The sequence below is a fragment of the Octodon degus genome, unplaced genomic scaffold (assembly GCF_000260255.1).
Source record: "Octodon degus isolate 3935 unplaced genomic scaffold, OctDeg1.0 scaffold00002, whole genome shotgun sequence".
In the NCBI taxonomy this organism is placed as follows: Eukaryota; Metazoa; Chordata; class Mammalia; order Rodentia; family Octodontidae; genus Octodon; species Octodon degus.
Genome location: NW_004524578.1, coordinates 26,344,449 through 26,358,318, shown reverse-complemented (window position 1 = coordinate 26,358,318; position 13,870 = coordinate 26,344,449). Strand labels below are relative to the sequence as shown.

General features: G+C 38.2%; 1 protein-coding gene and 1 pseudogene across 4 annotated transcripts in view; one reads left to right on the top strand and one right to left on the bottom strand.

The window, feature by feature from the left end:
• Positions 1 to 13,870, bottom strand: part of Ttbk2 (tau tubulin kinase 2) — a 169,937-nt gene that overhangs the window by 101,142 nt on the left and 54,925 nt on the right. For 2 of the 4 annotated variants that reach the window (XM_004623364.2, XM_023711161.1), the window contains exons 2-3: positions 12,160 to 12,295; positions 4,941 to 5,088 (exon numbers count right to left, since the gene is read on the bottom strand). In XM_004623364.2, the coding sequence (XP_004623421.1) occupies positions 4,941 to 5,088; positions 12,160 to 12,228 (217 nt within the window). In that variant the 5' untranslated portion in view covers positions 12,229 to 12,295. Of the gene's footprint in view, positions 1 to 4,940; positions 5,089 to 12,159; positions 12,296 to 13,870 lie in introns of those variants that run through there. The other 2 variants (XM_023711152.1, XM_023711158.1) reach the window with 2 other exon arrangements.
• On the top strand, positions 13,293 to 13,469 carry LOC111815668 (annotated as a pseudogene).

The window sequence follows — 13,870 nt, the reverse complement described above, 5'->3', positions numbered from 1 at the left end:
CTTACATATTGCATTGTTTCTGTTATAAGAGAAATTCAAAGTATAAAGAGCAAAATAAAAGGCAGATAATAGGAAGCAGAGACACAAATCTTTTTCAAGAGAGAAGCGGGGCTGGGGAGATAGCTCAGTAGAATAAGTGCTTGCCTGGCAAGTGCAGGGTCCTGAGTTCAATCCCTGGTACTGGGGAAAAAAAAAAAGAGAGAGAGAGAGAGAAGGGGGCCAAGATAAAGGAGGAGGGAAAGAGAATGCAAAAAGATGTGTGCATTATGTGTTATAAACACGTTTTTAAAAAAGGAGAAGAAGAGAATGGATATAGGAGAGAGGTAAGGGAAAGTAGGTATTAAAAAAAAAAAAAAAAGAATTAAAATATATTATAGCCAGGCTTGGCACAATCCCAGACTGAGGCAGGAGGATTATTGTGAGTACAAGGCTAGCCTGGACTCCATTGTGAAACTATCTCAAAAAAAAAAAAAAAAGTATTACATACCTGTACCAGTTTGCCATAAGAAGTGTAAACATTATGAACTACAAATGCACTATACTTCCATCTCCCTGCATTTCAAATTGGTATCAAGAATACAAAAACAAAAATGAATGCTAGTGAGGGTGGGAGGAGCATGTTCACTCTTGGTGAGACTGTAAACTACTACAAATTAAAGAAATCAGCATGGAGACTCAAAGAGTAAACACAGAAATACCATTTAAGCTGGGCATGGAGGCACAGGTGAGAGGCAGGAGGGTAGCCATGAACTCACTATGGTCTACACAGTGAGTTCAAACCCAGCCTGAATTACAGAGTAAGCCTGTCTCAAAACAAAACCAAAGGGCTAGGGAGACAGCTCAGCGGCATAGCACCTGCCTGGCAAGCATGAGGTCATGAGTTCAATTTCTAGTACAAAAAAAAGGAACTACATTTGATGCTTGGGTACATTCCCAAAAGAATTATGGATTGTCTGCTATAATGATGCATAGCATGTATATAGCACTGTAATTCACAACAGCTAAACTATTTTTATGCTTATTTGAGAAACTTAAAAAACTAAACTAAAATAAAATAGAGAAACCAGGTCAACTTCTGAAGATGGAAGAGACAAGTGGGAGGAAGAAGACAGAAGGAGGCAACATGCTTGAATTTGATTACAATATATTAAATGTATATATTAACTTCCCAAAATAAACCCCATCATCATGTAATACTAGCATAATTAAAAAAAAAAAGGAAAGAAAGTAAAAAGAAAAACCTCTGCAGAAAACAACCTGCTGACACGGTAGCCCTGGCCTGTAATCCCAGCACTCACAATTGTCATGGGTTCAAGGCTAGCTTGGGCTACATAGTGAGACTCTGTCTCAAAAAAGTGAGACTTTGTCCCAAAACAAGAAAAAGAAAAAAGAAAACAAACAACCTGGTTAAAAAATGAGCCAAAGACTTTGACACCTCACTATGATATAAAGATGGTAAATAAGCATATGAAGAAATGCTCGTCATTGGGGCATTAAGGAAATGCTAATTAATACAACAAAGAGCTCTCATTACATGCCTCAATTAGATGGACAAAATCCAAAACAGTAAAGCAAACGCTGATGAGCACAGAGAGTAACAGAGACTGTAACTCACTGTGATTGGGAAGCAAAATGGTACATGCACTTTATTTTATTTTTTTCAAATTTTATTTATTTATGCGTGTGTGTGTGTGTGTGTGGCCAGCTCAGCCCACCAGGGGGCGGGGCCGGCTGGCATGTGGTGCTGGGGGATTGAACCAAGGTCCCTGTGCTTTGCTAAGCTTGGTCTAAGTAGGTGCTTTAGACCACTGAGCCATCTCACCAGCCCGTACATGCACTTTAGAAGACAGCTTGCCAGTTGCTTATAAAACTCAACACTACTTTTTAACCTAATCCAGCAATGGTGCTCCTTAGTATTTAACCGAAGGAGCCAAAAACTGAAGTCCACACAAAAACCTACAGGTGGCTATCTATAGGTGATAGGTAGCCACCTGTAGGGTTTTTTTTTTTTTTTTAATACAATTGTTAAAACTTGGAAGCAACTAAGATACTCTTCAGTAGTTGAATGTGTAAGCTAGTACATATAAACAATGGAATATTATTCAAAGACAAAAAGAAATGAACTATTAAGTCCTAAACACATGTGGAGAAATTTAAATGCATATCACTATATGAATAAAGCTAATACTATATGATTACAATTACCAGAACATGACATTCTGGAGAAGACAAAAATATGCACACAGTAAAAGGATTAGTAGTAGTTGCCAGGGACCAGGAGACAGAAAGATGAACAGAAATAGTACAGATGATTTTTTAGGAGAGTGGAGAAATATATATGTTTGTATACTACATATTGGTGCTGCAGTTACTAGTTATTAGATTTGAACACAAATGACATAGGTTTTTACTATTCAAACAGCACTAAAAGTAAAATCATACAGTGTTTATCAAAAAGAAAAAAAAGTGATGTTGAGGTGAGACATGGCATAAGAGACCATTAAAATGGTGGAGTAATAGCTATGAGGTGTGATCAAACAATATCATGAAGTTATTTGGTACAATTTGGCTGTGAGTTACGGCTGAGAGAAGGTGTGTTTTAAAGTGTGCCATGGGGCTGGGAATAGATACAGCTCAGTGGCAGAGAGCATGCCTAGCAAGCACAAGGTCCTGAGTTCGATTCCTGGTACCAAAACAAAAACAAACAACAAGCAACAATAAAGTGTGCCACAAGTCATAGATTATAAACAATGGATATGCATCATACCACTGCTTCAGATTCCAGCTTAACCAATGTCATCACTAGAGATAAAATTTGGCTCTGAGATTATGGTTCTGAGACCAAGGTGGAATTCTCAATAGAAACCACTCAGTTCTTATCACGTGAACAAAGAACCTCAATCAAATCCAACATCAAGGTGATACTGAATATGTTTTTTACCTTAATGGAACTACTTCACCTAACTTTATACCCAGAAAACCATGATAAACTCTAAATATTATAGCAATTTATTATTTAAGAAATGATGTGCATAGAAAATGGCCTGAGAAATGGGCAGTTTCATTCTCTATCATGTATCACTTCTATTTAGGAAATTAGGAAGAGAGAGAGAGAGAGAGAGAGAGAGAGAGAGAGAGAGAGAGAGAGAGACAGAGACAGAGACAGAGACAGAATCAATCAATCAATCACAGCAGGGCAGGTAGCCTGGATGAAATATAAAGGCAAGCTTGGTTACTATTTTTGCTCCTGCTGCTTTGCTGCCTCCTCCTGCCTGTTCTGTAATGCCCCTCTGCCACATCACCCTGTTTGGGAACCAGCTATCATCTGAAACCTCCACAAACTGTGAGCCAAAATAAACCTTTCCTCCTCTGTGGTACGGGGGATTAAAGATTGAACTAGGGACCTTGCATTTGCCAGGCAGGCACTTATGCTGCTGAGCTATCTCCCCAGCCCCACCTTTTCTCTTCTAACATTGGGTACTGGGAATTTTGTCTTAGCAACAAGTAACTAAGCCACCTTTTTCTCTATTCTTCTTTCCCAATTCTTTATTTTTCTAGTGGTGACAATGTCTCCGTAATTTACCATGCTGTGGAAAAGCTAAGTTTGAACTAAAAATTACTATTAAACTATTATAATTTTATTTGAATCATGCTGTAATCAAGTGAGCCAAATGGTAGGGAAATTTCCATACTGAAAATATTGAAGCAAAGGGCAATCACCCTTAGCTTCTTTTGAGGGGTACTGAGAATCGAACTCAAGACCTCATGCTTGACAGGCAGATGCTGTGCCATGAGGCTAAACTTCTGGCCCCTTTATCTAGTTTTGACTCAAATCAAACATTTCAATCTTAGTAATATCACATTTTGTTAATAAACAGGTTACAAAAATGAATACAAACTAGAAATCCATTCAGGACTGTATCTGACTGGACTAACATCAGAAAAAAAATTATTTGACCTTGTAGTACAGTAAGTCCCCAATGTACCAAAGAGTTCCTTTCTGGGAGAACATTCCTAGGTTGTAATCATTTGTAAGTCTGACCAAGTGAAACTTACACTCCTTTGACACAAACATTCACTGTAGATAGCTTAGCGCCTGCTAGCCGTCCCCTCACAGCACCACTGCTCTTCCTCTTGCTTCCACACATCCTGGGCTCTGACGGAGCACTGTGAGACTATTGTCCACTCTTGCACTGCACAGTACGCACACAGCATTGTGACTGCAACAAGGCCTGGCAGACCCACGAGCTACTTTTGAGATTTGTTCCCAATTATAAATGTCTGTAATACAAGGTCTGTTCCTGTGAAAGTTCACAACCCAAACGTTTGTAAGTTGGGGACTTATTGTAAAAATATAGGGGCCTACGTATTAAATAAATGGGCTTCAAAAATGACAACAGGACCAAAAAGACTTATTCTCTGAAAATGAAATTAATGAGAACGCATAATGGTAGTACTTTTTTAACCTCATCCTACAGTACAGTTTGAAAGCAGCTTCCTTAAAGTGATTTAAGAATGTTTAACATCCAAAGACATGAGTGGAAACATCTCAAAGGCATATTATGCTTGTTTAATTTTTTAAATGGCAAGTTTCACAACAGCAAATTAGAAGAGCACTTTTAAAAAATTTGTTTTCTTAGTACGTGTTTGTAGTACAGAATAGTGATGTTCATTAGGACAACACTTTTTAAATCAGTAGAGTGGTTCTGCTAATTGATTGTCACTCACCCCTACTCACCATGAGAAGGAATTCTCAAAGACAAATTAATATGAACAATCATGCACTGATATTACTAATCAGTGATGAAATTTTAAAAAAATTCTCAGCATATTTATACCTATCAGACATCAGAGTATTAAATAAGTAGAAAATGTAATTGAGGCTCAAGAAGATAAAAATAAACTTGCATGCAAATTATAAATTGCATAAAGAAACTTACCTTGTAATTTTTTCAAAACAGCAACCTCCATTTTCAGAACTTGTTTTGGTTGTTGAGCTGATTCCACCTTCAGGGCAACATTTTCCCTGGTGAGCATGTCCAAGGCATCGTAAATTTCTCCAAAGCCCCCACCCCCAATCTTTCTCAACTGCACAAAAAATAAGAACATACTCAAAATTACTAAGATCCTAAATGAGAATCAATTCACTTCTTACATTTAGCAAAATAACATAGCTTTACAATCCCTGTTTTTTTTTTCCAGAACTTGTGATCAAAGCAAGGTATACTTCACCACTCACCTACCTCTTTAGACCTTTGCTTATTTTTGAGACAAGTTCTTAATAAACTGGCAAGGTGGGACTCAAATTTGCAATCCTGCTGGGATTACAGGCATAAGCCATTAAACCTAGTTTATTATTTCCATTTCATAATAAAATATTTCAGGAGCTGGATATCATGGCACATACTTGTAATCCTGACACTTGAGGCTGAGGCAGGAGGACTGTTCCAAGTTTGAGGCCAGCCTGAACTGTATAGCAAGACTTTGCCTCAAAAATCAATTAAAAAATAATAAATAAATAAATAATAAAAAAATAAAATTATGGGAAACAATCAAAAAAATTAAATATTTCAATACTGTTAAATTATGTATATGGCAAGAAGAAAATAAATGTCTGAAAATAACATCAAATATTTCCAAAGTCTATCTATAAAAGATGAAATTATTTTAGTCACATACAATTTTAAATGTGGTCTACACTGTCAACATCAGAAATTTGCACACACACAAATATCTTAATCACTTCACAAAAATGTCACTCAGATTTCTTTTCCTTTTTTTTTTTGAGACAGGGTCTCACTTTGTAGTTGAGGCTGTCCTCAGACTCACAGCAATCCTCCTGCCTCAGCCAAATGCTGGGCTTATAGGCATGCTTGTTGTTTTCATTCTTAAACAGTCACTGGCAGAAATCTATAATATAATTATCCAAGCCATATTGCACACATGGAAAGGAACAGTTAACAGTTATTATTATTATTTTTTAATGTAATTAGTACAGGGTCTACGGGGTCTACAGGGTCTCACTACTTAGATTACACTTACAGTGATTCTCCTATTTTCAGCCTCCCAAGCACTGAGGTTACAGGCACGCACCACCACGCCCAGTCTCAGTTGCCATCTCAGCACGCCCCAGGGGCAGGGCTGGCATGGCAGACAGGGGATCGAACCCCGGCCGCTGCACTCTGCCTAAACTGGCACTTTAATTCACTGAGCTATTTGGCCAGCCCTGGTTAATTTTTTGTTTGTTTGTTTGTTTTGGGCAGAACCAGGGATTGAACTCAGGCCCTTGTGCTTGCCAGGGAAGTGCTTAATTCCACTGAGCCATCTCCCCGGCCCTGTTTTCTTTCTAAATTTTATTTCCTTTCTTTCTTCTTAATTTCTTGTGCAACTGTTTTTTTCTTTTTCTTTTTTTTTTTTTGGCGGAACCGGGGATTGAACTCTGGCCCTTGCACTTGCCAGGCAAGCACTTATTCTACTGAGCTATCTCCTTAGCCTTCTTTCTTTCTTTTTCCAATTTTGCATGCATGTACCTGGTAATCTGAAAAACTAAATTGAAGTCAACACTATGCAATACAACAAATACTGTCAAATTTATAGTATTTTATATAGTGAAATTGTATATCATTTCTAAATTTTATTATTACTTTTCTGTATTCTCTTAAAAAAATTCATCTTTAAAAAAATAAAAGTCACTGGCAGTCTTTTAAAACACTGGACTGTTTTGCTAACTGAAATCATATCTACAATCAATCTAATGTAAATGCGTGGGGGAGGTAAGTAGCCAGCACCCTGCCCTCTAACCAGGTGCTCCCGCTCTCTAGCATAACCAACAGGCTCCATGGAACAGGAAGAGAGCTGTTCTAAATTACTCCAGACCTCAACGAACATCCACACTCGGAAAAAAGCCTGAGTGTTCTTAACCACTGTGAGCTCTTACATTAAACATTCAATATTCTTTCTGATAAGATGTTAGTTTAAGTAGGAGACATCAGGATCTTTGTCTATCATTAACAAGTTCTGAACAGACAATGACAACAGAATCTGTAGGATTGTGAAAAACTGGAGTGGGTGATATACTCTGAGCAAGATATAGCAAGAAATCATTTTAGTTTGTTTGGTGGTATTTTTGTGGTCTTGGTTTTTTTTTTAGTCTTTTTGAGACAGGGTCTCACTATGTAATTCAGAATGGTCTTGAACTCACTTTGTAACCCAGGCAGGCCTCAAACTCACAGCAATCCTCCTGCCTCAGCGTCCTGAGCACTGAGATTATAGGCATGTGTCATCACACTCAGCCATTTGGTTGGCTTTTATTTTGAGACAGAATCTTACTAAGTCACTTAATTGCCAGGTTGGGTTCAAATTTAAGGTCCTCTTGCCTCAGCTTCTCAAGTAATGAGGTTAAAGTGCACAACACCATGGACTGCAAGAAATCAGTCTTCTACTTCCTGAAACTAGGTCATCTTCACCTTATTGTATTATTAAACACATAGGGTGTGATAAAATGTAGGAAGTCAGCAGCAGCAGCAGCAGCAGCACAGGGTCCTAAATCCTAACCTCCCAAGAAACTCCATATCGTGTCTTTCTTACTTCTCCCCTGGAATCTCACTGATTACTATATACAGGCTGATTTCTCTATCATCTAAAATTTATTTGGGAATTACTGGTTTAATCATTCTATTAATCATTTTTATCAGGCTATATCTCAGATATCATATCATTCTATTGCTTTTTAACTCATGTTACTTAACTTTCCATTGTCAATGTCCTATTCTATTACAGAAAGTAAACTTCTTCAAAGACAGGGACACTTGTGCTATTTATGTCCTCACAACATGTGGCAAAGGGCTAACTACATAATTTAATTGTTTCACCTTTGTTATGTATGAACCATAATTGTTCTTTTTGTTTGGCAAAGGGAATACTATGAGAAACTACAGAATGAATTTGGAATTAAGGGGCCGGGGAGATGGCTCAGCAGAATAAATGCTTCCCTGGCAAGCACAAGGGCCTGAGTTCAATCCCAGGTTCTGCAAAAAAAAGGAAAAAAAAAAAAAAAAGAAAAAAAGAAAAAAGAAAAAAAATCTACTGTTGAATTTGGAATTAATACATAGACTCTGGAACGAGTCAGTTAATCATACTGGTTTTTGTGGGGTCATAATGGGTTCTTAAAATTCTTTTTTATTCTTTCCTCTTCCTGGCTTGGTAACACTGGGGATCCAACCTAGGGCTTTACATATGCAAAAACTCTTCCACTGAACTATACCCACAGTCCTTTCTATTTCTGAGATAAAATTGCAATGAATTGCCCAAACTAGCTGGGAATTTGGGATCCACTTCTTCAGTTTCCCAAGTAGCTGGGATTACAAGTGTGCGTCACCATGTCTGGCAAAATTTCATAAATAAGATAGGTACAAGGGCATGGGCCTGTGGTCCCATCTACTCAGAAGGTTGAAGCAGAAGAATCACTTGAGCTCAGAAATCTGGGTCCAGACTGGACAACACAGTAAACTCTTACCTCAAAACAAAGCACAGTCAGGTATTGTGGTATATGCCTGCAATCCTAGCATTGGGAAGCTGAGGCAGGAGGATCATTGTGTTCAAGGCCAGCCTGGGCTACATGACAAGTTCAAGGTCAGCCTGGACTATAGCATGAAACCATCTCTTAACTCCCTCCCCCACAATAAATAACAACAAAAACAATATTAAAATAATGATACACACTACCAAAGGGATGACCTGTTAATTATAGACTGATAAGAGGTGGCTTATTATTTTACCTAAAAAAAAAAAAAAATTTAAATTAAAAAAAAAAAATCCTTTCCTTCCAAATGGCTGGATAAAACTTCTAAACTGAAGCAAATGATTTTGTACTGTAGTCTATTCCTATGATGCCATTTGAACAATAAAACCATTAATTTTTTATGAGCTTGTCAAAGACCTAAGACAATACAATGTTTCTTAAGAAAAATAAACAGAACCAGTTTAGTGTTACAGGTATACACATTAAAAATAACGGTGATGGTTGTGGCAGAGAGTATTTTCTAAAGATGACCACCACAATATCAACATCCTTGTCCTTCAATTGTGAGAACGCCCTTGTGAGTAAAATAAAACAGACTTGTTTTAATTAAGTCTCTGTTTGAATATTGCTTGGTATGTAACAACAGATAACTAAAACACCACTCTTAATAACTTATTTATGATTCTTACTAAAAATGTCATTCTTTCTTCCATTTGAGGGCTAAGTTTCACAAATATATTAGCTCTAAACACGAAGACAAGGTTACCATGCCAGATAGATCTTCAATCTCCTTGTATCAATCCATAATCACAACATAGTTTTTATATTCAATTAAATTTTCAAAGCCTACTGACTTAATCAGTAAAATACATTGTACCATAGAAACAAAATTTTTATTGCCACTCCAAAGGAAGCAATAAAGGAAAGAAAAAATAAAAGTACTAGGGATGTAGCTTTGTGGAAGAAAGCATGCTTTGATATGTGAGGCCTTTGGTTGAATCTCCAGTTGCAAGAATAAATATATAGAGACTTTATCCATCTATTGGTCATCAAAGGAAACACTAAAATAGCTGTATGAAACCTGCTAATGGAATAACACTGTGGCTGGAAAAAACTGCATAGCAATAAAAGTACTTAACTTATATTCAAAACAACTCCTCTCCTTTAAAAATAGTAATCTTGCCAGGTGTGGTGGAGACCCTATGTCTGAAAGCAAACAAACATGCTGGGTATGGTGGTATATCCCTGTAATCCCAACACTCGATAGCTGAGGCAGGAAGATTGTTGCAAATTTGGACCAGCCTCAGTACAGTGAGTTCAAGGCAGTCTGAAAAAATAGCAAGACCCTACCTCAAAAAAAAAAAAAAAAAAAAAAAAAAAAAAAAAAGCAAAAGCAAAAAACCAAAACAATAGTTTTAGCAAGATGGCCAATGGCCAATTCCAGGTCTAGGACTGGGCACAGTGCTATACACCTGTTGTCCCAGCACTGGGGAGGCTGAGGCAGGAGGGTGGCCCCCACTGCAAGGCCAGCATTGGGTACATACATAGTGAGTGAGTTTAAGACCAGCCTGGACTGTATACAATGAGATCCTGTCTCAAAAAAGACAAACCCAAAGACAGGTCTAGAGCAAAAAAGCCATTAAAAGACTTAGCACTATATCAAAAAAATTCAGGCAACAATTTGAAGGCTATCCCCAAAGTCAAATGAGACATCTGAATATCTATGAGGATAGTAACTGCAATGGAGAAAAAAAAAATCACACATAAATATACCATGATACATTTATGAGAAGTTCCCACTTAAAAAACGAAAAAACAAAAACAAAAACAAAAAAAAAACCCTGCTGTGAGAGACAGCACATACGTATAATTCCAGCACTGAGGAGGATCATTTTAGTCCAGCCTGGTATACACAGTAAGTTCAAGGCTAACCTGCACTACAAAGTGGACCTAGTCTCAAAACAACCAAAACTAAAACATATAATCAAAAAACTCAGATCTAATCAAACATTTAGGAGTAATTGCTAATTTATATGTGGTACAGGAGACAGAAAAACATGTCAACACCTCATGGAAGCATTCAGTAATAACCAAACCATGGAGGAATTCTACAGGCGAATTATCTAGTTTCTTCACAAAGTCAATGTAAGAAAAAAAGGAAGGAGGGATGGAGAGAGAAACTGAGGGAGAGAAGAGAGACAGAGACTGAGGAATCTAGATTTAAGAGAAACTTAAATAATATTAACCAATTGTAGTATGCATAACATCCTGGACCTAGATTCAAACTGTCAAAAACAATTTCAGAAATATGGTAACTAAAAGAATACTCAGTGACATTAAGAATTTATACTTTTTCAAGGGCCGGCCTGATAGAACAGTGGACTAAAGCTCCTGTTTAGGCAAAGTGCAATGGCTGGGGTTTGATCCCAATGGAGCAGTGCGGGCCCCACCTGCGGGCCCCACCTGCGGAACAAGCTGAGATGGCAATTGAGACTGATGGGTTGGGGCATGTCTGTAATCCCAGCACTTGGGAATCATTACAAGTCCGATCTACGTAGTGAGACCCTGTACACCCTATCCTAAATACAGAAAAGAAAATAAATTATGCTTTTTCAGCCAAGTGGTGACATAAGCCTGTAATCCCAGCACCCTGGGAGACAGGAGAATCATACATTTAATTACAGCAAGACCCTGTCCCAAAATATAAAACAAAAAAGGGCTTGGGATGTAGCTCAGTGTGGAAGGTCCTGGGTTCAGTCCCCAGCACTAAAAACAATTGAACAAAAAAACAAACAACAACAACAACAACAACAAAAACCAATTAGGGGGCTGGTGAGATGGCTCAGTGGTCTAAAGCACCTACTTAGAACACGCTTAGCAAAGCACAGGGACCGCGGTTCAATCCCCCAGCACCACATGCCAGCCAGCCCCGCCCCCTTGTGGGCTGAGCTGGCCACACACACACACACACACACACACACACAATAAAAAAACTAAAAAAAAAAAAAACCAATTACCTTTTTAGGTGTGATAACAGTAGCATGATTAAGGACTGAAGTATATACAGAAGAAACGTTAATGTTAAAGACTGCTTCAAAACAGGGAGGGAAGGGCCAGCCAAATAGCTCAGCAGATTAAAAAGGGGTACACTGAAACAGCGATTGAGACTGGGCATGGTGGCACCCAGCATTTGGGAGGTTGTAAACAGAAGAATTACTACAAGTCTGATCTAGTAGTGAGACCCTGAACACCCTGTAGACCCTTCCCTAAAATACAGAAAAAATAATAACAATAAGCAAATCAGGGAGGGAGATGTTCACTGTACTTTTAAACACTATTTTTCTACAACTCAAGCCAGCCAAACCTGCCCTGAAGGCATTAGGAGAAAAAAAAAATCCTTAAACATTATTTTTTTATTTGTTCTTTTTATAAGTACACTTACTCAATGTTACCTCTTGCCAAGTTAGAAAAAATATAGTAATACATGAATATATACAGAGCTTAATTAGAGGAACCTATATGATTTAGGTAGACAAACAATGTAGGTACTATTTCCTAATGAAATACTACAGTATTTTTTAATCAGGACACCAAAGATAACTCTCTCCATACCCGCCCCCACCCGACTGTACACTCACCACTTTCCATCTTTCTTTGACCAAGATTCCAACACTGAGGATGTCTGGCTGCTCTCCTCCCCCACTCATTGCAAAACACTGATGTGGTAGAAGGGCTACACACGCATCCAGCTCCCACAGGTGGTTTCCATTTAATCTGAAATAGAAAAAAAACAGCAGCAGCTTTTCAGGGCTAATTAAAACAACATTTCTAGCATCAAGAAGTACTACTAATCCTATATGTTAATCAGGCTTCTTTAATGGAAAGAGAACAAACTATTTCAAAAGTTGCTTAATGCATAATTTACATTATCTTTCTACTATAGATGTCCAGTGATTACAAAATACTGTTACAGGGGCTGGTGAGATGGCTCAGTGGTATAAAGCACCTACTTAGAACAAGCTTAGCAAAGCATAGAGACCGCGGTTCAATCCCCCAGCACCACATGCCAGCCAGCCCCGCCCCCTGGTGGGCTGAGCTGGCCACACACACACACACACACACACACACACACACACACACACACAAATAAAAAAAAAACAAAAACAAAATACTGTTACAGCATAGATATTAGAATATTTATAATAGCTGAGACTGTGGACTATAGAGTGAGCCAACGGCTGTTCATCCGGAGTCAATGGCTATTCTGTAACTGTGCAGGTAGACTAGATGTCAATGACTGTTTATCCAGATAGACTACCAGCCTGAATAAAACTGCCAAAGACATGGTACCTAACAGAAGTTTATAGTTAATAGGTTAGAACAGTTTAATATCAGTAGAGCTAATCTGGGGAAGGGGAGTGGAACAGGGAGGGTCTGGCCATATAGTTCAGACTGGCCTTGAACTCAATATGTACCCTAGGCTAGCCTTGAATGCACTGCAATCTTCCTGTCCCAGCCTCCCAAGTGCTGGGATTACAGCTGTGGCCCCGCTCTTTTGAGTTAATATTTTAATATTACAAAATGGCCAGGTATAGTGCTACAGAGCAATAGTTGCAGTGCTTTGGAGGCTGAGGCAAGAGGTCTGCTTCAAGTTTGTGTGTTCAAGGCCAGCCTGCACTACAGAGTTAAACTCTGTCTCAAAAGGACAAAAAAGAGGAGCCCGCCGACTAGACAAGATGAACAAAGCTCACCCTCCCTCCCGAGCTGAAAAATGAAATTGAATGGTGGCAGACATGTCCAAGGAATATTGTGAGGATTTGATCCCTTCATGAATCTTGTGATAGATGAATGTGTGGAGACGGCAACTAGTGGGCAACAGAACAACATTGGAATGGTGGTAATACGAGGAAATAGTATCATCATGTTGGAAGCCTTGAAACGAGTTTAAATAATGACTGCTCAGCAGAAAAATTCATGCCCCTCCAAGTGCTACTTTCACTGACTGAAGATTAGGTCATACACATTTTCTTTTTTTTTTCCCATACACATTTTCATATATTAAATTTTTGTTAAATAAACTTTTGTAATAGTCAAAAAAAAAAAAAGGACAAAAATGAAACAAAGAAAAAGGTCACAAAGTGTACTTAAAATGGGCTGGGGAGATGGTTCAGTAGGATAAGCACTTGACTGGCAAATGCAAGGATCTGAGTTCAATCCCCAGTTTTGAAAAAAAAAAAAAATGTACTTAAAATGCATAAGAGATGGGGGGCCGGGAGATGGCTCAGTAGAATAAAGGCTTGCCTAGCAAGCGCAAGGGCCTGAGTTCAATACCCAGTTCCACCAAAAAAA